Below are 23085 nucleotides of genomic sequence, written 5' to 3'. Positions count from 1 at the left end.
TATTTCTGACTTATGGTGACCCTACAGTGAACCTATCCTGGGTTTTTCTTGGCAAGTTTCTTCAGTGGTTGTTTGCCATTGTCATCTGAGGCTGAGTATGACTTGCCCAATGTCATCCAATGGGTTTACATGGCCAAGCCAGGATTCAAACTCGTCTCCAATGTCATAGTCCAACATTCAAACTACTACACCACTCTTCAAGTGCTATAACAACAACAACAAAAAGCAAGTCTGAGTGATGAAAGAGGGAGCTGCTAGTCATCTAAGAAGAAACAGGTGATAATAAAGAAATTAGAACTAACAATGAGGGGACTGACCTAATGACAGAATCCCCTGGTGATTCGGGTGCTGCAGCAAGGGTTGTCACTGAAATTCCTTTTGAATGGGCACTGAAATGGGGCACTATCAAGGAGACTGTAGACACCTGGATGCTCTATTTATGTTTACTACCATGATATCTGTGGCCATAAGAATAGCTGTCTGCAGTAAGGATATACTCTGTACAGTTGATACTAGTGTTATGGATAATGAAGATGAGGGCACTGTAGCAGAAGTATCATTAAAAGTACCCTAAGGATCCTAGGAAACTTGCAGATTGTCAGTTCCACCATCATCTGAAGCATATCAGTGGATTATTTTATTCTTAGTTATTATTCTATTTATTGATTTATATCTTGTCTTTCTCCCAGTATGAGATCAAGGCAACTCACAATGTAAGTTAAAATCAAAAGTTAAAACAATTCAAAATAGAAAAATTAAAAAAAAAACATTTAAACAAACATAATGGCTTCCAGTTTGTTTGGGGGCACAATTCAAAGTGCTGATTATGACCTATAAAGTCCTATATGGCTCAGGTCCAGGCTATTTGGCAAACCATATTCCCCTGAATGAGCCAGCCAGGCTCTGAGATCCCCTTCTTTTGGTCCCACTACCACTGCAAGCACACAAGAAAAGGACTTCTCAGAGGCGGTCCCTAAACTCTGGAATATAATAATTATAGTAACAATAGTATTGTTGTAGTTGTAGTACTAAGTAAAAACAAAAATTAAAAGACCTTCTACAAACAATAAGGTATTCACTTTCTAGCAGGAAAAAAGCACAGAAAAGGCCAACTTAGCTTCAAAATGGAAGGATTTCATAGTCTGAGAGCAGCCACTAAAACGACTGTCTCATTTCCTCTTCAACAATACCTGTGATGGTGAACCATGAGTAGTGTAGTGATTTGAGGGTAAGACTAGGACTCTTGGAGTCCAGGCTTCAAATCCCTACTTAGTCATGGAAACCCACTGGATGAGGCAATGGCAAACCTTCTCTGAAAAAATCTTACCAAGAAAACTCTGTTAGAGGGTCACCATAGGATTGCCATGAGTCAGAAATGACTTGAAGGCATAAAACAAAAATATTGTAACTGGCAATTTGCATTTTGTCTGGAAATGAACCAATAGCCAATGAATTTGTTTTAACAAATAAGATATATGTTACAGTAATCCAAAAAGCATGTGATCCAAGGCACGATCACCATATCAAGATAAGACATCTCCAGGACTGGGCATAGCTTGCACACTAGCTTTAACTGTGCAAAGACACTCCTGCCCACCACTGAGACTGAGTCCTCCAGGTTCAGATATAAAGTCAAGAGAATGTCCAAACTAGAAACCTAAAATTTTAGGGGAGTGTAACCCTGTATAGAAATCTCTAATCCCTGGTCTATCTTTTGACTGGTTTCTGTCTTGTCTGGATTAAGCTTCTTTAATTTGTTTGCCCGCTTCCATTCCATCAGCAGAAGCAGAGACTAGTTTAGTACCAAGAAAGCTTTAGTACCAAGAAAATTTGATGAAAAGATGGATAGAGTTCAGTGTCATCAGAATGCTGGTGACACCCAATCCAAAAATTCAGGATAAAATTTCCCAGAAGTTTCATGTAGCTTTGAATAGCATGGAGGGCAAAAACAAACTTCGAGGGATGCTGTATAGCCGTGGAATCAAACAGGAAGAACAAATTGCTTACTTTTAACTATGATTCTTTGAGTGGCCATCTGTGCCTTCACATAAATGGGTTTTGCATCTGCACAACCCGTTCAAAACCTCCTAGAGATGAGTACATGCCTCAGCCCACATAGCTACTGTCCCATCAGTTTTGAAGTCCACAATGCAGCCCAGAGGGACAAGAAAGAAAGGAGGTAGGGTAGGTTTGTGTGCGGATGCAAAATACAGTTAACCATAGATTTTTTATCTGTGGATTTAAGCATCCATGGCTTCAAAATATTTTTAAAAAAGTATAAATTCCAAATAGCAAACCTTGATTTTCCATTTTACAGTGGTACCCCGGGTTACGAATTTAATTCGTTCCGCGGCGCCGTTCGTAACCCGAAAGATTTCGCAACCCGAAAAAGCCATAGCCGCTAGCGCTGGAAAGCCGCGATTTCGTGCGAAAAAGCGCCGAAAAGCACCAAAATTTTTTTCGTAAGCCGGAAAAAAAACCGTAACCCGGAACAGTTTTTTCCTATCTAATTTTTTCGTATCCCGGAAATTTCGTAACGCGGTCATTTCGTATCCCGGGGTACCACTGTATATAGGGGACACCATTTTGCTATGCCATTATATTTAATGGGACTTCAGCATCCATGGATTTTGTTATCCACAGGGGATCCTGGAACCAAACTGCAGTGGATAACAAGGTCCAACTGTACCACTCAGAGAAACACAATTACAGGTGAACAAACTCTTATTTTGTCGTCATCTTCTTCTTCTTCTTCATAGTCTCTTTGCCTCACACAAGTGGATGAAGGTAAAGCTTACCAGAAAATGATGGGCCAGGTCATTGAATAAAAGAAGACAAGACAGCATGTCCAAAATGGGCATCTGTGAAGGCTCTGCAGTCAAGCCTACATACAGGAACAGATAAATGTGGAAGGCTGCAACTACATAGGTACACTGCGAAGTATAGTAGCCAATATTTCAAACACTCTTCTAGAGTGCACCCTCAGTCTGATAGGAACAGATCGTTCAGCTGGTTTGTAAGAGAGTCTTATCATCTGCACAACTAATTTGGAAAACCTTTCTTAGAGCCACCATAACAGATGAATAGCCTGTTGAAGTGGCAAAAAAGGAGCAGGGCACTGAATACAGAAAGCAAAAGCCCTTTGGACATCAAGACAATGAAGCAACCTTTCCACAGAAGACAATAGATTTGGATGAGATGAAGGAAGTACGATATCTTCATTCAGATGGAACTATGAGACAACTTTCAGATTCAAAGCAATGCTCACAAAACAACTTGTTCTTTGGAACACCAGAAAAGGTCTGTCAGAATGTACAGCCATGGGTTCACTTGTTTGCCTCGCAGAAGTGATAATGATGAAGAATTCCACTGTCAAGGTAAGCAGGTACTCATCAATGGTAGCAAATGGCTCAAAGGACATGTGTGAGTAGAGACATAACCAGGAACAATTAACACAGGTGCGTAGATGGATATAGATGTGCCAAGCATCTGAATAATTATTTGACCAATGGATCAGAAAATAAGGTGGCCGGTGATTGAAAAGGTGGCTGGTAAGCCAAAACAGCAACCAGGTAAACTGTGAGAGAAGAGAATATGAGTCCTTATTCTTGTAAAGGTTGGTGGAAGTGCAGCACTGTGGAGACCACTACTGGAGATGCAGGTTTTGATTTTGATCTTGACACTGCAAAGATACAGAATTTCCTCCATTTATAGTTGTAAAATCTAGTGGTGTCCTTCCTGGAGATGGAGAAGATTGCCATAAATCTAGGAGAAGGTACAGCTGTATTTGCAATTCTGTGAGCAGTAGCATTTGAGGTATGGGTGGAGAACTTGCCCACCAGAATGCAACATTAGAGCCAACATTCGAGGCAGATGCATATCTCTGCCTTTGGAAAGCTGGAGTAGTAGAATGAACCACAATGGCCTCAAACAGTATAGTACAACTATAGTGTTGGAGCCATTTCTTACCCATTCCACTATAACCTTTCCTAGAAGTGGAAATTGAGGAAATAGATAAAGAAGAGCTTTGGACCATCTCCTCAGAAATGCATCTTTGAGAAAGCTGCAGCCTCTCTCCACTCTGGAACAGAAACATGGACATTTGGAGTTGGCAACTGAAGTAAATAGGTAAAGAGTTGGCTCTCCCCACCTGGATGAGGCAAAGTCGAATGAATGATTATGCCAGAATTTGTGAGCCATTGTTCTTAATAGGATAAAGCTGAACCAATTAATATTTTTTTAATGTATATCATACATTTAGGAAAACAGGAAATAACTTTCACAGAAGGAATCACATTAGTAAATTCTGAAGCCAGACATCTTTATTTTATTTCATTTCATTGCATTGCATTTTCCTCATGGCTTCACCAGACAGGACCATGATGGTGGTAGAACTGAGAGAAAGCCCTCTCCTGAGGATCTTAAGACTCTGGCAGGTTGATAAAGGAAGATGCGATCTTTCAGTCTGGACTTAAGACACACAGAACCTTTATAGGTCCTAAGCAGCACTTTCAAAGTGTGCCTGGAAACAAACTCGTAGGCACTGAAACTGTTTTAAATAGGGAAGTTATAAATCCAATTGCTTCAGTTCCTTCTTGATATATGACAACCAATGTATCATGCAGTGGACTGTTAGGACTTTTATTCAGCAAATTCATTGAGACTTGCAGGTGATTAGGTCTTGCCGCTAATGCAACCTGATGCCTATTCAGTCTGCCTGCCCCAACCATGGGCTTGCCATCCACGGATCTGAGAATCCATGGATGGCAAGTCCTACTGGTCCTGATGGTGGTACACGTATGCGGCTGAGACAGCATGGCTGCGCACATATATGCCATCATTAAAAACCACAGAACTTGAGGTCCCGCAGTTTTTGGAATCTACAGGGGTGTCCAAAACGGATTCAACACAGATACTAAGGGCAAACTTTATATGTTTATTCCATTTTACTGACCAATTCTAAAAAACTGAATATGCTGTTGAAAAAATATCATCCCTAAACAGCCCCCAATATTAGTAGGTGAACTTTCTCAAGAGAATGTCAAGGAATTTTGGGGAAACACTAAAATGTATGCATTTGAAAAGACTTCTCAGTTTTCAGTGAGTTTTGTGGACCCTTAAAATAAACATTATTGAAGATACTTACTTGCCACTGAAAAATTATTAAGAGGATATGGCAGATCCACATCTTGAGGCTTCTCCTTATATCCTATGAAAGAGCCATCCGTCTTCAATAGAAAGTATCTTGGCCTCCAATTTTTAATGTATTCCCCTATATAAGAAAACATGAATAATATAAATGAATAATTTAATATCTGCTTGGAGTGGGGTTATTTATTAGTTATACATATACCCTACTTTCTCCTCAATAATCACAAAGTGGTGTTCTTGATTCTTTTCCTCTCTGGGCTATCCTTGCAACAACCTGTGAGCAAGATCAAGCAAAGAAACACAGAGAAATAGGCCCAAAGTTACCCCTTGAGATTTATGGATTACTGGTGACCAGATGCTAGTTCTCCCAAGTCCCACATTCTAAGAATTACACTGGTTCCCAGTAGAAATGCCAATTAATCAGACTGGCCAAGTCTTATTCTTTCCATTTAACAGCAGCTTGAACTACCAAAATAGTAGGTTAAAACTTTTTCTAAAATGGAGATAAAACCAGCCCTCTCCAGGTATTCTATTTTCAAACTTTGTAGCGGTAGCTATGAATGTACACTCCAGCCTCACCTCTTCCAAACCAACTTTGCTGTGGGAAAAGATCTGTAGAATAGGTTATGTATCAGCATGGAAGTGGAAGTAGAATAGGTTATGTATCAGCATGGAAGTGGATATAGCTAGAATGCCCATCTCCATCTCTATCTCCAGCAACTGTGGATTGCATGTAGCCCTCAGTTAGTTTTGTGGCCCTCAGAATCACTTAAGCCCCCTCCAATTTTTTTTCAAAGTTTAAGAAAACTACATTTCTTCAAACCTCAAGATGTATATTCCTTTTAAACAAGGTTGGAAGTAACTTCTGGTCCCTTCAATGCTCTACATGGATTGAAAACAATGCCTGAAGAGATTTTAAGATTAAAGTATATATTTGATGGTGGCAGTTGATTGTAATAATTAGTTCATTAGCATCTGTTAATGCTTCAGATCTAGCTGTTGTTATGGTCACAGGATCATCAAGTTACTAGTTCTAGGTTTTTTCATCTTCTTACAATTTAAAAGAGAAAGTTTACTATTTTAATCGAAAAACCCAAGATGCTGCATTCACAGGATTATACTGAGGGCTCCTTGTCTACATGAAAAATTGAAACCACTGGCAGAATGAATTATTCTACCATACCCTACTCTACCCTACCTTACCCAACTCGACAGACTTTCTGGGCATGCAGAATAGATATTAGAGATCCTGATTGTATCATGTTGGTAGCTCACACATCCCACATTTCTGCAGAATAGATGGATAGAAATTTGATTGGTATTTAGTGGCAGATCACTGGATGATCATTAGATTAGTATGTATTTCTAACTCCAGACTATATAATAATAGCAAGATGTTTTCCACTTCCAAGTTAGAATTAGATATAGTTAATTCAAAAGTAGATTTTTGCTGGTATATGAAAGTCACAGAAGTATTTTATGCCATGCAAAAGAGCTCAGAAATAAGATATTGAAAGTAAGAATTACTTTTCATCTCTTTTTTTGGTATTAACAAGAAGGTAACAACTTCAAGGTTTATGTCCTCTTACATTAGCAATCAAATGTTATATTGACATATTGAAAACATTTATTGTAAGTGGCTTTTGATTTCAGTATAGTAAAAAGGTGGGATATAAATCAATCAATCAATCAATCAATCAAATAAATAAATAAATAAATAAAGGTGTTATTAAAACATGGACACTGGAAAAGATGGTTGGCCTTTTTTTAATCTTGTAGGGTTTTGTGTTTTTTAATAATGTTTATCTCCCTGAAAGTTCCTTGCTAAATTCATCATCCCAAGCACCAAAACAGCCCCCCCCCCATTTATTTTTTCTTTAACATTCTCTTTTCTTTTTTGAAACTTTTTCTCTTAAGCCACACAGGCCACTTGGCAGCCTACGGAAAGACATTATAAGTGCTCCAGGAAGCCTCCTGAAACTAGAAGAAATGCAAGCAAGATGCCACCACACGTGTGCCTTGCAGTTGCTTCCATCTCATTTCTGTGTAGAAGCAACTACAAGGCTAGCAGTTTCAGGAGGCTTCCTAGAGTGCTGATAGTCGTTATACCAGATGCCAAAAAGTTTGTATGGTTTACAGAAAGTGTATGAAAAGGAGACAGAAAGTGCTCATATTTTTAAAGACAAGAAAAGTTAATTTTGGTAGAAGTTTTGAGGTGGGGAATACACATAGGGTTGCCATAAGTGAGGACCTCCAAACCAGGACAAATGTAGGACAAATGCAGGGCAACATTTTCAAATGTAGGACACATTTTTATAAAAATGGAGAGCGCGCAAAAAATTGAGTTTTTTTTTAAAAAATGTTAATATAAATGCATGTTTTTAGGCATGATCAAAATGGAGGACATTTTGGCATTATTCCTAGACAGAGGGCAGAAATGTACTTGCCCTCGGGTTCAACTTTACTTCTCAGAAGTGTGTACTTGGGCAAGGGACTGTGGTTTTTCTTCACTGCGCATGAGTTTGTAAAAATCACAGCAAGTTACATTGGCCGTGCCTCAGAGGCTTGTTGATATCATCATCATCATCATCATCATCATCATCATCATCATCATCATCATCATCATCATCACTATAATTGGCCAAGAAAGGCAGACTTGTTAGCATTCAAAGCACCATAAATACACAAAAAATGCACTTGCATATATTTAATAATAAAAAATAATGAAAAAATAAATAAAAAAAACAAGGCAGGGGTGTATATATTTGATAATAAAAATTAATGTAATAAAATAAATAACAAGCAATAATAAAAATTAATAAAATAAAATAAAACAAGCAATAATAAAAATTAATGAAATAAAATAAAACAAGCAATAATAAAAAGGAATAAAATAAAATAAAAACAAGCATAATAAAATTAATAAAATAAAACAAGCAATAATAAAAATTAATGAAATAAAATAAAAACAAGCAATAATAAAATTAATAAAATAAAAAAACAAGCAATAATAAAAATTAATAAAATAAAATAAAATAAAACAAGCAATAATAAAAATTAATAAAATAAAAAATAAAAAGCAGTAATAAAAATTTAAAAAATTAAATAAAATAAGTATTTTATATTTTAAAAAATAATTTAAAACCCCCAAAATACCAAGGCAGACCTAATGGCCACTGACTCAGCTTTCCTCTTCCTCCTTCTCCTCCTTCTGTGGCCCAATTCTGCCCTGGCCTTCAGGCACCCTTCCTCCGGCTCCTTCCTCCTCCTCCTCCTCCTCCTCCTCTCCCCCCTCCTCCTCCATAGGATGGCTGGCGCGGGAGGAAGGGAAGTGGGGTGAGCAGGCGCATGCGCTGCCACTGCCCCCTACTGAGGCCTGGGCAGCGCGCAAGCCCTCCCAGTGGGGGCGCGGTGGCAGCGGCGCTTCTGCCGCCGGCCCGCCGAGGAAGAGGAGGAAGGTGGAGCCGGAGGAGGAGGAGGATCGGCGCCGCAGCAGCTGCATTAGCGGCAGCGGCAATGGCCGGAGCGGGCCCCCCAAACCGGGAACAAGGCACGGGTGGGGGCCCAAACCGGACAGTGACCGGGAGGGGCCCCCCCGAAACCGTGAATGGCACGGGGGCCGCCGGGTTATGGCAAGCCTAAATACACACTGCTTGTTAAATAAATGATTAAAAATCCCACCTCAACTTCCCCAAAATAAAAGTAAAACTTTAAACAAACAACACAATGTGTAGTTCTGGGTTGAGTTTAGCTTCCAAAATCCAAGCTACTTCTGTCTGTTTGAGACGTCTGTCATCAACTTTAGTGAGGAGGAATGTGTGTGTTTGGTGGACTGTGGGTTGCTACATACCAGAAGCTCAGCACTGTCCTGTAATAAAGTACATGAACTGTTTTGGTATACACAGTAGGTAGGGTTGACAACAGGGGCATTACTAGGGGGCACGGGGGTGTGAGCTGTACCAGGTGACACCTAAGGGAAGGTGACACCACTGCTACCCAAACATCTGCCTTTTAGCAGAAATGAACTGTGGAATTTGCCCGCATCCCATTAAAATACAGTATTGAAGAGATGTTGTGAGTGGGGTGAGGCTCAGTAGTAAGAGAAACAAGAGGCCCTAGGTTTTTGAAAAAAATAAAATTAGCATCTGTTAGCATCTGTTAAAGTTAAAGACCTATTCCTATTTGCACACAAACCTCTTCCTTAACATTCTGCACTTTTGCATTTACTACTAATGGCAAGTCATTAAGTACAGTATAATGCCACCCTCCTCTTGTTTCACCTACAAAAAAAAATCTCTTCCCTCAAATCAAAGTTTCAAAGGAAAATTATTTCAGATGAAACTCTAGTTCATGCTCTTTTGAGTTCATCTCCCAAAGTAAACTTCCCCTCAGCATCATCCCTCTTACTTCCCCTTGACTTCTTTCTCTCTTCCAGTTCTACTTTTATCATTTTATATTTGAAAAGTTAATACTCAGGGGACCAAAGAAAGTATTGCCCCCTTTCCAGCTTCTCTAATGTTGCCATTCTGTGTCCATTATTTGGTGATCCCTAAACTTAGGCCCAAAACACACTGCAGAAATAACCCAGTTTGAGATCACTTTAACTGCCCTGGCTGAGTGCTAGGCAATCCTGGGAACTGCAGTTTATTGTGGCACCCGAGTTCTCTGATAGAGAAGGCTAAATGTCTCACAATACTAGTTCCCAGAATTTCCAAGCACCAAACCACAGCAGTTAAAGCAGTGTCAAACTGGATTATTTCTGCAGTGTGTTTGGACCTTAGAAAACGATCCTTATAAGGAGCCCAGAATGGAGGGTGGGTGGGCCCTAGGGGGTGGGCCTCCCACAATTGATCTGGCAAAATTAAACCACCAAGGACTGTACATAGTTGAACCTCCATAGGAATAACTAATCAAAACTGTACTAACAATAATTCATTAAGAAATACCTATGACAGCTATACTCACTTCATATCCCTTCCACAGTAACAGTAAAGAATGCCTGCAATATATCCTGTGTGCACCTACTTAGGAATAAGCTAGAGATTGTGTTTGTAAGAGTTTTCAAAGTTAGAAGTATTTCAATGGTAATAGATAGGAAATTAATTTGTCCTCCTGCTGCAAATAGGGGAAACTCATAACAACCTGTTGCACCTCCCCACTAAAAACAGTTCTGGGGTCCTGAATCCTTATGAATCTTCTGTTTCAGACTGCAAAATAAACTTCCTGATCACAGCAAACACTTGAAAGAAAAGTTCCCGTTTACCTTGATATAGTTAATATTTGTATTTCAATGATATAGCTAATATTTGCATCTCATTTCCCTCCCATTAATCATTCCTTCTCTCGATATTAATGCCAATAACTTTTACCTGTGTTTCTACTGGTCACACTATCTACTTTCAGGATTCTATCATCATTCCATATTAAACCCCCCAATGTGTCTGTGTAATCTCTTGTGCCCTTCTTTATCATTATTGGAACAGCTTCTTCTTTTCCTGTTGGTTAAACTCCTCACAAACCATTATATCTTCATCATACTGTCTGTTCCGTCTTCACAGAGTTAACTAGACAGTTGCTTGTTCCTTCTGAATGCTGCCTATGTATAGGCTTGCCATAACCCGGTGGGGGGCGTGCATTTCCTGTTTTTGGACTGTTCTGCACGGTCACGGTACGGTTTGACGTTTCTCCCGGGTCTTCCCCCCCTCGCCCCCCGCTCCTGGGCTTTATTACGGTGCCTTGGCTGCCTGTTGGGCTCTGTCGGAGGCTGGAGCTCCTCCTATTGGCTGGCAGGCTGGCCAATAGCAGAACAGTCCTTTCCCTGCTTCAGGAGTCTCGCCTCTGTTTACTTCCTGCGGCCATGTGGGCCGGCCAGGGACTGAGGCGGTGGGCAGCAGCAGCAACAGGAGGAGAGGACCAAAAGGGGTGGGGGAGGGGAGAGGAGGGGGAAAAGTTTTTGGCATCCCTCAGGGCCTGACTGACTCACACTGAGGGATGCTGAAAACGTTCGGCATCCCTCCCCTTCCCCAGCCCCTTTGGGGAGGGCAAGAGAGCTCTGCCCCAGGGCCCCCAGCCAAAGGTAGGGTTGCATAAAAAACATGCAGCAACAGGGAGGGAGGGAGATGGCATCTCTTGAAGCCAAGCTCCAGCAATTCCTTCCGTTGTTGTTGTTGTTGTTGTTTGCCTTCAAGTCGTTTTGGACCAAGGCAACCCTATCCTGGGATTTTCTTGGTCCGCTCCTTCTCCTCCTCCTTTCTCCTTCTTTTCCCGCTTCTTTTCTTCCTCATCCTCATCCTTGTCCTCCCAGGGTGTGTGTGTGTGTGTGTGTGTGTGCTGTAGTGTAAAGGGCTTTCTGGGGCTTGCCTTGGGTGGGTGCCACTGCCTTCCGGCCCTGGCTAGAGGAGGCCCAGAGCCCTTCCGTCTGTTGGGGAATTGCTCTCCCCCCCCCACTTTGCCCCAAGATGGCTCCCTCCAGCAAGACCCCTGGGGAAGCTCTTCCCAAGTGTCGGGCACCTCCTGTGTTGTCATTTCATCATCAGGTGGTTTTAGTGGCAAGCTTTGCCATTGCCTTCCTCTGAGGCTGAGACAGTGTGGCTTGGGTATGTGCGAGAGTGTGTGTGTGTGCATGCGCCTTCAAGGGGTTTTCTTGGGAGGTTTGTTCAGAGAGGGTTTACCTTTGCCTTCTTTTGAGGCTGAGAATGTGTGACTATCTCAAAGGTTTTCAGAGGGGGGTTGCCTTCACCTTCCCTTAAGACTGAGAGAGTGTGACTAGCCCAGTGGGGTGTATTAATGCCCAAGCAAGGGATTGCACCCTGGGCCTCCTCCACCAATGTTGCACTTCCTGAGATGCATTTAACCTCAGAGGTGATCCAAAATCTCCATGTCTTTGAATTCAGTTTTATTATTATCTGAAAGAAAGAAGTTGGCAGCATGAGCTTTCCCAAAGCCTACTTCCTCAGATGCATTTAGTCTCACAGGTGATCCAAAATCTCTGTCTTTGAATTGTACTCTTATTCTTATTCTTATTATCTGAAAGAAAGAAGTTGGCAGCATGAGCTTTCCTAAAGCCTACTTCCTCAGATGCATTTAGTCTCACAGATGCAACAAGATCTCTATAACATAAGGATTTATATTAATGGTTTTTTTAAAATGTTAATATTTTTAGCTTTTAGTTGGTTATGGCCTCCATTTTTATTGAATGCCCCACTTTTTGGGTAAATTTTGTCCAGCATTTGACCTACACTTTGGTCTACATATTGTCCTAGAAATTTTGGGTTGGGCATTGTGATTTTATGATTTTCGTTTGATGTAACTGTTATGGATTATTTTATGGAACCTGCCTTGATCCATAAGAGAGGTGGGATAATAATTATAATAATAATTATATTTTCCCTACATTTTCCCTGGTTTGGTGGTAGAGAATTATGGCAACCCTACCCCAAAGGAGCCGCACGAGTCACGTCATCGACACACACCCCATGTAAACAGTGGTGTGCCAAGATGGTGCCCGCGGTGCGCAGTAGGACTCGAGACATTAAAAAACATAGGGGCCTCAAATGTACTTTCTGCCCCAGGGCCCCTAAAGGCCTAGCTATGGGCCTGGAGTCAGTTTGCAAAGGGACCTATTATTGTTGTTGTTATTATTATGCAAAGACCTAGCTGTGTGAGTCAGTTTGCAAAGGGACCTTCCATGATTATCAATATTATTATTATTATTATTAGCATGCAAAGAGCTAGCTGTGTGAGTCAGTTTGCAAATGCCCAAATGTGCTTCGTGTGTGTTTTGGAATGTGGGAGGGGGGGGGTGGCCAGAAAGGGAAGTACATTTCTGCCATCTGTCTAGGAATAATGCCAAAATGTCCTCCATTTTAATCATGCCTAAGAAACATGCATTTATATCAACATTTTTTAAAAATCATCAATTTTTTCGCATGTCCTCCATTTTGTATAAAACGTGTCCTACATTTGAAAATATTGTCCTACATTTGTCCCGGTTTGGAGGTCCTGACTTATGGCAACCCTACCTATGTATATATATGTTATATATATATATATATATATATACACACACACACACATATATATATGTATATACTCCTGTATTGCAGAAATAGATGATTGCTCAAATGTTTGGAATGATGTAAATGTTAGTTGTCTTTGAAAGGTATTCCTTGCCAGTGCCACCCAACTAAGCATCTAAATTCTTATTACTGTACTTCATGACATTAGATGAAAGAGTAACTCTGTTTTAGATATATGTGCATTATTAAAAAGGTAACGGTTTCCCCTTTGACAAGGTTGTCAAATCATGTCCGGCTGTAGGGGGCGATGCTCATCTCCACTACTAAAATGAGGGAGCAGCATTGTCAAAGACAATTCCATGATCATGTGGACAGCATGACTGCATGGAATGCTGTTACCTCCCCACCGAAGTGGTACCTATTTATCTACACTCATTCGCTGGGGTTAGGGACACAGGAGCCCCGTGAATGTGAGAAAACCACAAATAACAAAAAAAACTACATTTTTACCTGAGAGAACAGCTCTCTGGGAATTTCTAAGTCCTCCAGTGCAACTCTGTGGTCAACATCTGCAAGACATTGGCTATAGAATTGTGCTGGAAGAGCTACAAAAGCCTAATGGAGTGTTCTCTCTAAGAATCTCTAGGTCCTTCAGTGTGACTTTTGGTTAAAGTTGACCAAAGAGTTATGCTGGAGGACCTAGATATTGCTAGGGATAATATATTAATAAAATCTGTGAATAATCAAATCCACAAAAGTCAAAGCCATAAATGTGGAAGGACGAATGTCCTTGCACTTTTACATATTTTTGAACTGCTAGGTTGGCAGAAGTTGGGACTAGTAATGGGAGCTCACTCCATTATGCACCTGGGTCTCAAACTGCCAATCTGGCAACTTCGCAGATTAACCACTGACACCACAGCAAAAGGGCATGCTAGGGAATTCTGGGAACAGTCATTTTGTGAGACATTTAGCCTTCTCTGTCAGAGAACTCTGGTGCCACAATAAACTACAATTCCCAGGGCAGTTAAATCAGTCTCAACCTGGATTATTTCTGCAGTGTGTTTTGAACCATAGCCTTAAAAGAACTATCTCAAATGATGAACCTATTTTGAGAATAAGATTTAACACCTTAGAAAATCCATTAAATTTTGCTATAAAACTTAAGGTGGAGCCATGGTCTCACTGACATGGAGGCCACAAACTTACTGCTTTGGTTTGGTAGATATGTGTATGTTAACAGATGTTAACACACAGGAATGAATTGATACAAATCTTAAGTCCTCTGTTGACACATATTAATATGGATGCATGCAAATTCTACCCTTATAAAAGCTCATACTTTACAGCCTGATAGTCTCAACTATAGTTTTGAATTTTTTTCCATCTCTATGCCCTAGTACCACCAAAACTCTGACCTTCTTTCCAAACAATGATACTCTGCTGAAAAATAACATAAGAACTACAACAGCAGAGCACTAGTAGTCCAATAATAACCTAAAACAGGGAGGGACAATTGTGAGAAGACAGAGCTACATTAGCCCCCAGGACATGTTGGGAGTCACACACACCCTGGCACCCCTTCTCTGCAAATAAATAAATAAATAAATAAATAAATGCCCCCTAAATGCCCCGTATGCCCTCTAGCGACAGTGAGGGGCATTTTCGCCATGCTTTTAGCATTTTGCTGTTCATTCTCAAGTCCTATTTACTAAATCATGCACAAGCTACAAGAATTATCAGATAAATACTACTTGTAGAGATAAATGTACTACCCAAGACAAATGTTGGCAAGGTCATATATTCACATTTCAAAAGAAAAAATAGATATCTACAGAGTAAAACACAGGGGAAAACATTTTGTGACAATTTAATGAAGTGCATCTCTGGAATAGTTGGATTATTTTCTGTCCAATTTCCTGCTGTGCTAAATGTAAGCTAAATTATTATTTTCCTTACATTTACACCCTGTTAGACTACAAAAGCATACTCTTTCTATTTCTCCTTAATACAGTAAGGGAAGAAGACTCTAATTTTGTGCACTGCATTGGAGAAAACGGATTAATTCATGTATTTACATGCTGGTCAGCTGTTTAAAGCTTCTGTAGAACAATGTGTCAAATAAAATGCAAACTAATTAAGGTTGTTATCTAAGCAGTTTCATTCTGCTTATTCCTTTTAAAAACAAAGCCCAGGAAGCCCAATTTGGCTGAAGTTTGGAGACAATTAAATGATATGGATTGAGGATAATGAAACTACAAATTACATTTAAGTCCTGTTCACTTTTGTTGGGAGAATTATATGTGCACAGCTACTAGCTGCCACTGGGAGTATGGCCTTCAGAATGAATCAATCTTTTTTTAAAGGGAAGGAATTGTACCTACCATCCTTAGAAGATAGTGTTTAGACCCCTCCTGAAAAGCTAAACTTAGATAACTGTGAAAGTCTGTGATAATAATTATTCTGAGCCTAATCTTCCATTTTTGAGTGAGGTCTTGGAGCAGATGATGAGGATTTGGAGGGAATTTATTTGCAAGCATTCAGGCCTAGTTTTGAGACAAGAGGAGCCCTGTTCACTTTGGTGATGGAAGTGGGAAATAAACAGAAAGAGTATGACCTTTTCCATTTTTGAGGTTTCAGAGCAAGTTTCAGTGCCAGTGACCATATTTTCTTCTTGGCTCAACTGGCTAGACTAGGTTATAAAACAAACAAACAAACAAACAAACAAAAAACAGCTTCATTTATATACCGCTTCATACTGAACTAACAGTGTCTAAGCGGTTTACAACTGTAAGCTAATTGCCCCCAACAATCTGGGTACTCATTTTAGCGACCTCGGAAGGATGCAAGCCTGAGTCAAACTTAAGCCCTTTCCCTGGTATTGAACTCGTAACCTTATAGTTTTGAGTAAGTGGCTGCAGTACAGGAATTTAACCACTGCACCACCTGGGCACGGTCTAATGGTGACTCAGGACCTGCCTAGTTGATTGGTCTCAAAACATGATTCAGGGTACTTTCATTCTACCTTCTGGCCTCTGGATCGCTCAAGGTATCACCTTGACACCCCCTTCTCACAACTATTTAATATTTGCATGAAACGGCTGGCGAAAGTCATTTATTTATTATTTTTATTATTTTTATCAAAACATTTCTACCCTGCTCTTTATCACAGGATCTTAGGGCAGTACACTCGGCCCTCCTTATCCATGGATTTTTTAATCCACTGATTCAAGCATTTACGGCTTGAAAATATTCAAAAAAAGTTTAAATTTCAAATAGCAAACCTAGATTTTGTCATTTTATATAAGGGACACTGTGGTGACCTGGGGGCCTTTCCCTGGAGCCTTGGCGCCCTGTACGTGGCCCTTTACTCCCAGGGAGTCCCCTCTTGTCACACTTTTCCCTCTAGGATCTCTTAGATCTCCATTCTCGCTCCCTGTTGAGCGGAATGAGACCCCTTGAGGTCCTAAAGCCGCGCTGCCACCACTCAGTGAATTATGAATGAACTATATTTCCCAAGCACACACTGAGACTTGCTTGAGAGAGAGATCTAGTTTCCTTTCTTGCTAACCCACAGCAATCAGTGACCGAATCAGGCACGTGTACAGGAGTACAGAGATAGCAGATGCTTTTAAAAGAAAGAAGTTTATTTTAAAAAAAAAGGATAGAATAGGATAGAAAGGATTTATAACACTCTTGCAAAGCCCCTTTTGCCTTGCAGGTCAAAGAACATAGTTACAGAATTCATTCCAAACAAGCCATTGTTGAAAATAACAAAAGGCCTAAACGCACTAGCTAACACATTCCTAACTACTCACAACAGATGGGATTTGTAGTCCTTTGGAGTTCCTGGATGCAGGGAGGGCCCCCTGGCCTCTCGACCTGCATTCCCTTGAGTCTGTGTCTCCCAGACTCAAAGAGACAGCATCTGGTTTCCCCCTCAGGAGAGGTTCAAGGGAGAGACAAAGGGCCACATGGCCTCAAAGGGCCTTTTAAAGATTTCCCATAGAAAGTTCTTGAATCTCGCGGTCCTACTCTCTGATTGGTCAGTTAGACCTTACATCAGCTATGATGTCACAGCTCATTAGCATGTGATGTCATCTCTCATTAGCATGTTCCTCCTCCCAGATTAACCCTTTGTAGTTCAGGAGAAGTTCCCAGATGGCTGGAGACCCAGCCATCACAGACACCATTTTGCTTTGCCACTGTATTTAATGGGACTTGATCATATACGGATTTTGTTATCCACAGAGGATGCTGGAACCAAACCCAAGTGGGTTACAATGACCCACTGTATACAAAACAATATAAAAAATTAAAATAGCAGTTAAAACCACTCTTAAAACAACAACAGTTTTAAAACACAAAATGTATACTTTGAAATATATTAGTTCCCAAAAGATTTAATGAAAATACTTTTTTTTAAACTTGGTGCCAGGGAAAAAGCAATGTGATGCCAGTTGGACCAGCAAGGATAGAGCATTCTACAATTGGGTTGCCACAGTGAAGAAAGTCCTCTCCCATGTCCTCTCATTTCATATTGCCCCCACTCCTACCAACTTAAATTCTCAGGCAGGTGGTCCTCTAGATATTGAGGTCACAAGCTCCTTATGGCTTTAAAAGTCATTACAAGCACCTTAAATTCAGAGCAGATGCAGATAAATAGCCAGTACAGCTCCTAAAGTCCTAGGCTGCAGTGTCATCAATATGAGCATAACAAGCAACTTCTTCTTTGTTTTCCAAAGGCTAATCCCAGCAAGGCCATGAAACAAGTATGTACTTAGAAGTGGGATAGAAAAAGGATAGCATGTTAAAGCTTAACAGAGCACTTTCTGCAGAGAGAGAAAGCCCCAGGAACATAGAACCAACAAAAGATTGTAAGCCTGAGGGCAGGGAACCATCTTATTAAAAATAATAATTGTAAGCCGCTCTGAGAGCCATTAGGGCTGAAGGGCGGGGTATAAATATCATAAAATAAATAAATAAACAAATAAACAAATAAATAAATGGCAAGCACCATTCAATTTAGCCACTGCTGCTACCACCCGGTTGTCTCTACCTCTGGAAATATGGGGGAAAGTCCTAGCTCTTTGTAGACTCAGGCCCAACAGTTGCCTGCCAGCAAGTGCCACCTACCTAGCTGTGGCAGTTGAGGGAGCTGGCAGAAAAATATGGGACTTTTGTGGTGGTGGCTTGCCACTGAACGGACAACACCAAAGGAGGCCATAATTTTGTGAAAGCAACTTTGACGGGGAATACATTAGTAAATGTTATTAATAGGCAGTTATCACATTCAGAAAGAGTGATGAGACTGGTGTTTCAATGTGTCTTATTATGTCTCTCATCCAACATCATTTGCCCGTTTTATTCCAGGACTGGAGAAGAGGATCTCAGATTCATTATCTCAATTTCAGGCTAACAGGTTTTGTGCACTGTTGCCAGAGGCAAATCCTTATCCCATAACATTCTCAGAAGATTCGTGGCACCTTGGCAATGTAGCATGATACAAAGAGTACTCAATTTGGTCATTCCCTCCATGTTGTGGTCTTATAGCAGTGCCAGCCAGTAGAGTTCCAGACCTGCATGGCCAGCCTCAAAATGCATGGGACTTCATTATCTGGCAGAAGTCAAAGCGCAAAGCATGGCCTCCTGGACTATGATACTTGATCTGGTGGCAGTAACTTCCTTTTGCAAGTCTAGGGATATGGAGGATCCTTGTGCCTCATTCCCAAATAGAAAGACAGTGGAAGGCTGGAAAGGATATCATCTTCTTCTGGTGATCAGAGAAGTCCTATGATTTTCAGAACATTAAGAAAAATACAGAGGCCAGTGTCTAGTATTTGATATTCAAGATATGAGGAACAGCTTTTTGTAGCAGTTTTTGCAATGGTGTTTTTGGTGTCATGAGGGTTGGGAACTAGTTACTAGCTGAAGATGCAATGGATCCATATGGGCACTCCAGGCGAGACAAGTAATATTGCAGAAGAGCTTGGTAACCATGCCAGTCCAAAGCAGACCTAAGAGATCATAGAATCATAGAGTTGGAAGAGACTGCAAGGGCCACCCAGTCCAACCCCCTGCCATGCAGGAACTCTCAGTCAAAGCATTCCCGACAGATGGCCATCCAGCCTCTGCTTAAAGACCTCCAAGGAGGGAGACTCCACTACACTTGTTCCTCTGCTGCCACTCCATTCCCCTCGGGGGAGAAACTTTTCTGGAACATGGCCACATAGCCCGAAAAACCCACAAAAAACTATGGATGCCGGCCATGAAAGCCTTTGAGAATATAGTGGCACTATTACTTCTCTTCATCTAGACACTATACTTCTATTGATGCAGCCTAAAATTGCATTGGCCTTTTTAGCTGCTGCATTGCACGGTTGACTCATGTTCAACTTGTGGCCTACTTGGACTCCCAGATCCCTTTCACACATAGTGTCCTTCAGCCACATGTCCCCCATCCTATATCTGTGCATTTTATTTTTCTGCCCTAAGTGCAATATCTTACATTTTTCCCTGTTGAAGTTCATTTTGTTAGATGTGGCCCAACTTTCTAGTCTATTCAGGTCGTTTTGAATTTTGATACTGTCCTCTGGGGTGTTAGCTACTCCTCCTAATTTGGTGTCATCAGCAAATTTGATAAGTGTGCTCCCAATTCTGTCATCCAAGTCATTGATAAAGATGTTGAATAGCACTGACCCAGGACAGAACCCTGTGGGACCCCACTGGTCACTTCCCTCCAGGATGAAAAGGAGCCATTGTTGAGCACCCTTTGGGTTCGGCCGGTCAACCAGTTACAAATCCATGTAACAGTTACTTTGTCTAGCCCACATTTTACAAGCTTGTTTGCAAGAATGTCATGGGGAACTGTGATGTCCTGCCAGGACTGATTGAATTTCCCCCTGCATTTTCTTTCACATTGGTTCAGGCCATAGTATGTTTAGTGTAGAAAAGTTCTTTGTATTAGTTTGTGGGAGGAGCTATAGGATTCCCCTGCATTATTTCCAGGTTTGGTTTGCCCTTTCCTAGCATGCTCTGTTGTAGCTGGAAGCCTTTAGTTTGGGAACAGTCTTTTGGTGGCAAACAGGCCCAGACAGCCGGAAAGGGCATTTCTTACACTTTAGCCATTTTAGTTACCAAGTTAGCCGATTTAGTTACCAACTCAGCCAAATTAGTTACCAACAACAAGTGAATAAAAAATTCAGGAGCTGAAAGACCCTGCACCAGTTCCATTGAGTGAGGAGAGCAAACTAACATCAGACCCAGAAAGATGACATCCGGAAGATTGCTGAAACTGTAAAGTACCATTTGTTTAGAGCTGGGGAGGAGAAAACTCTTTATTTTGTCCTTTAAATTAAATTTCCCCCCTTTTGAACTTTACATTCAGCTTCAGAGCCTTTTTTGGGTAGAAGAGTTTGATCTCACCAGGGTACCGGCGTTGCACACCCAAACCTCCCACCACCTTTAGTTGGGTGTGTCTTCACAGGAACCCTGTCAAAAGCCTTACTGAAATCAAGATAAACTATATCCACAGCATTCCCTTCATCTAACAAGCTGGTAATTTTATCAAAAAAAGAGATTAGATTTGTCTGGCATGGCCTGTTCATTTGAAACCCATGTTGACTTTTTGTGATTATGGCATTGCTTTCTAGATGTTCACAGACTCTCTGTTTAATGATCTGCTCTAGAATCTTTCCTGGTATTGATGTCAGAGTAACTGGACGATAATTGTTGGGATCCTCTTTTTCCCCTTTTTGAAGATGGGGGACAACGTTTGCCCTCCTCCAGTCTGCTGGGAAGTCTCCTGTTCTCCAGGAGTTCTCAAAGATTATTGCCAATGGCTCCGATATTATTTTTGCCAGTTCTTTTAATACCCTTGGATGGAGTTCATCTGGTCCTGGAGATTTATATTCATTTAGATTAACCAGATATTCCTGTACGATCTCTTTACTTATTTGTGCTGAAATTCCCCTATTCTGTCCTCTGCACCATTATCTTCAGGTTGAGCACCCTTTTCCTTTTCTGAGAAGACTGAGGCAAAGAAAGTGTTGAGTAATTCTGCCCCTTCTCTGTCCCCTGTTAGCATTTTGCCATCTTCTTCATGCAGTGACCCTACCGTTTCCTTCCTTTTGCTGCGGACATATCCAGAAAAGCCCTTTTTGTTGTTCTTAACCTTTCTAGCAAGCCTGAGTTCATTCTGTGCCATAGCTTTTCTGACTTTACCCCTACACATGCTTGCTATTTGTTTGAACTCCTTTTTCGTGATTTCCCCGTTTTTCCATTTCTTATACATGTTCCGTTTAAAACTTAGCTCAGTTGAAAGTTCCTTAGTCATCCATCCTGGTTTCTTGAGACATCTCCTGTTTTTCTTCCACACTGGAACTGTTTGAAATTGTGGTTTTTATTGTTTTTACTGTACAAGGTTTTAATGTTATATTTTTTGTGATTTTATATTGTTATGTGGAATGTTGGAAACCGCCTTGGTCTGAGAAAGGCGGTATATAAATAAAATTTTACTTACTTACTTTCCTAAAGTCTAGAATGCATGTCTTACTATGTCTGGTTTCTCCTTTCCACTGTATAACAAACTCCAGGAGTACATGATCACTCCCACCTAAGGATCCCACCACTTGCACCCCATTAACTAGATCATCCCTGTTGGTTAGGATCAGATCTAAAATAGCTGATCCCTTTGTTGCCTCTTCCACCTTTTGGACAATGAAACTGTCTCCAAGGCAAGTGAGGAATTTGCTAAACCTTGAGGATTTGGTTGAGTTTGACTTCCAGCAAATATCAGGATAGTTGAAGTCGCCCATCACTACTACATCTCTCTTTTCTGAATGTGTGGTCATCTGTTCTAGAAAGACATCATCCAATTCCTCAGTCTGACCTGGGGGTCTGTAGTAGACTCCCACAATATTATCCTTGTTGTCCCCCCCCCCTTTAATTTTTATCCAGATGCTTTTCACCTGGCTGCCTGTATTGATGTCCTGGATCTCTTCACTGGTGTAAATGTCCCTGACATATAAGGCTATTCCTCCTCCTTTCCTGTTTGGCCTATTTCTCTTGAAAAGGTTATACCCCTGTATTCCTATATTCCAATCATGAGACCCATGCCACCAGGTTTCAGTCATGCCTATTATATCATATTTGCTTTGTTATACTAGGAGTTTGAGTTCATCTTGCTTTTTCCCCATGCTCTGTGCATTAGTGTAGAGACATCAAAGACCATGTGTCCCCTTGACTTGCTGCCTGTGCAAGTTTTTTTGCCTCCCACTTTTGGGTCCAGATGGTAAGCTGACACATGTTTTGCATAGTTTGTGAGGGTTTTTCAGGACCCGATTGAACAGGCTGAAATTCTTTTTTATCCATGTTGATCAATTCCCCAACCCCAGGTGGGTTAGTCGAAGCCTGGATCCAGATCCATGTCAGTATCAACCTCTTAAGTGCTGTAACCAATAAAGTTGTGAACTTAATCACCCACAATTATGTATTTTGGTGTTTTTTTGTATCAGTGGAACAACTGACAATTGCACCAGCAAGCAGAGAATTAATAAAATCCCATTCCAATTAATGGGGGGGGGGGAACACTTTGGAGTATTTACAAGTGAGAAGGTGATGGCGACTGATTGTGTTAGTCACTTGCAATGTGTTAGTGCACATAGCAGTTTGCATTTACAGTGGTACCCCGGGATACGAATTGATCGCGTTACGAAATTTCCGGGATACGAAAAAGTTAGATTGGAAAAAACTGTTCCGGGATACGATGTTTTTTTCGGGTTACGAAATTTATTTCGGCGCGAAATTCAAACGCACGGCTTTCCAGCGCTAACGGAAAGCCTTTTCGGGTTGCGAAATGTATCGGGTTACGAACGGAGCGGCGGAACGAATTAATTTCGTAACCCGAGGTAGCACT

General features: G+C 41.0%; 1 protein-coding gene across 1 annotated transcript in view; it reads right to left on the bottom strand.

Moving 5' to 3' along the window:
* Positions 1–23085, bottom strand: part of AKT3 (AKT serine/threonine kinase 3) — a 206292-nt gene that overhangs the window by 64451 nt on the left and 118756 nt on the right. The window contains 1 exon segment of the mRNA XM_042446913.1: positions 5147–5272. Within this exon segment, the coding sequence (XP_042302847.1) occupies positions 5147–5272 (126 nt within the window).

The sequence above is a fragment of the Sceloporus undulatus genome, chromosome 1, assembly GCF_019175285.1.
Source record: "Sceloporus undulatus isolate JIND9_A2432 ecotype Alabama chromosome 1, SceUnd_v1.1, whole genome shotgun sequence".
Taxonomy (NCBI): Eukaryota; Metazoa; Chordata; class Lepidosauria; order Squamata; family Phrynosomatidae; genus Sceloporus; species Sceloporus undulatus.
This window is presented reverse-complemented; position numbering and strand designations above follow the sequence as displayed.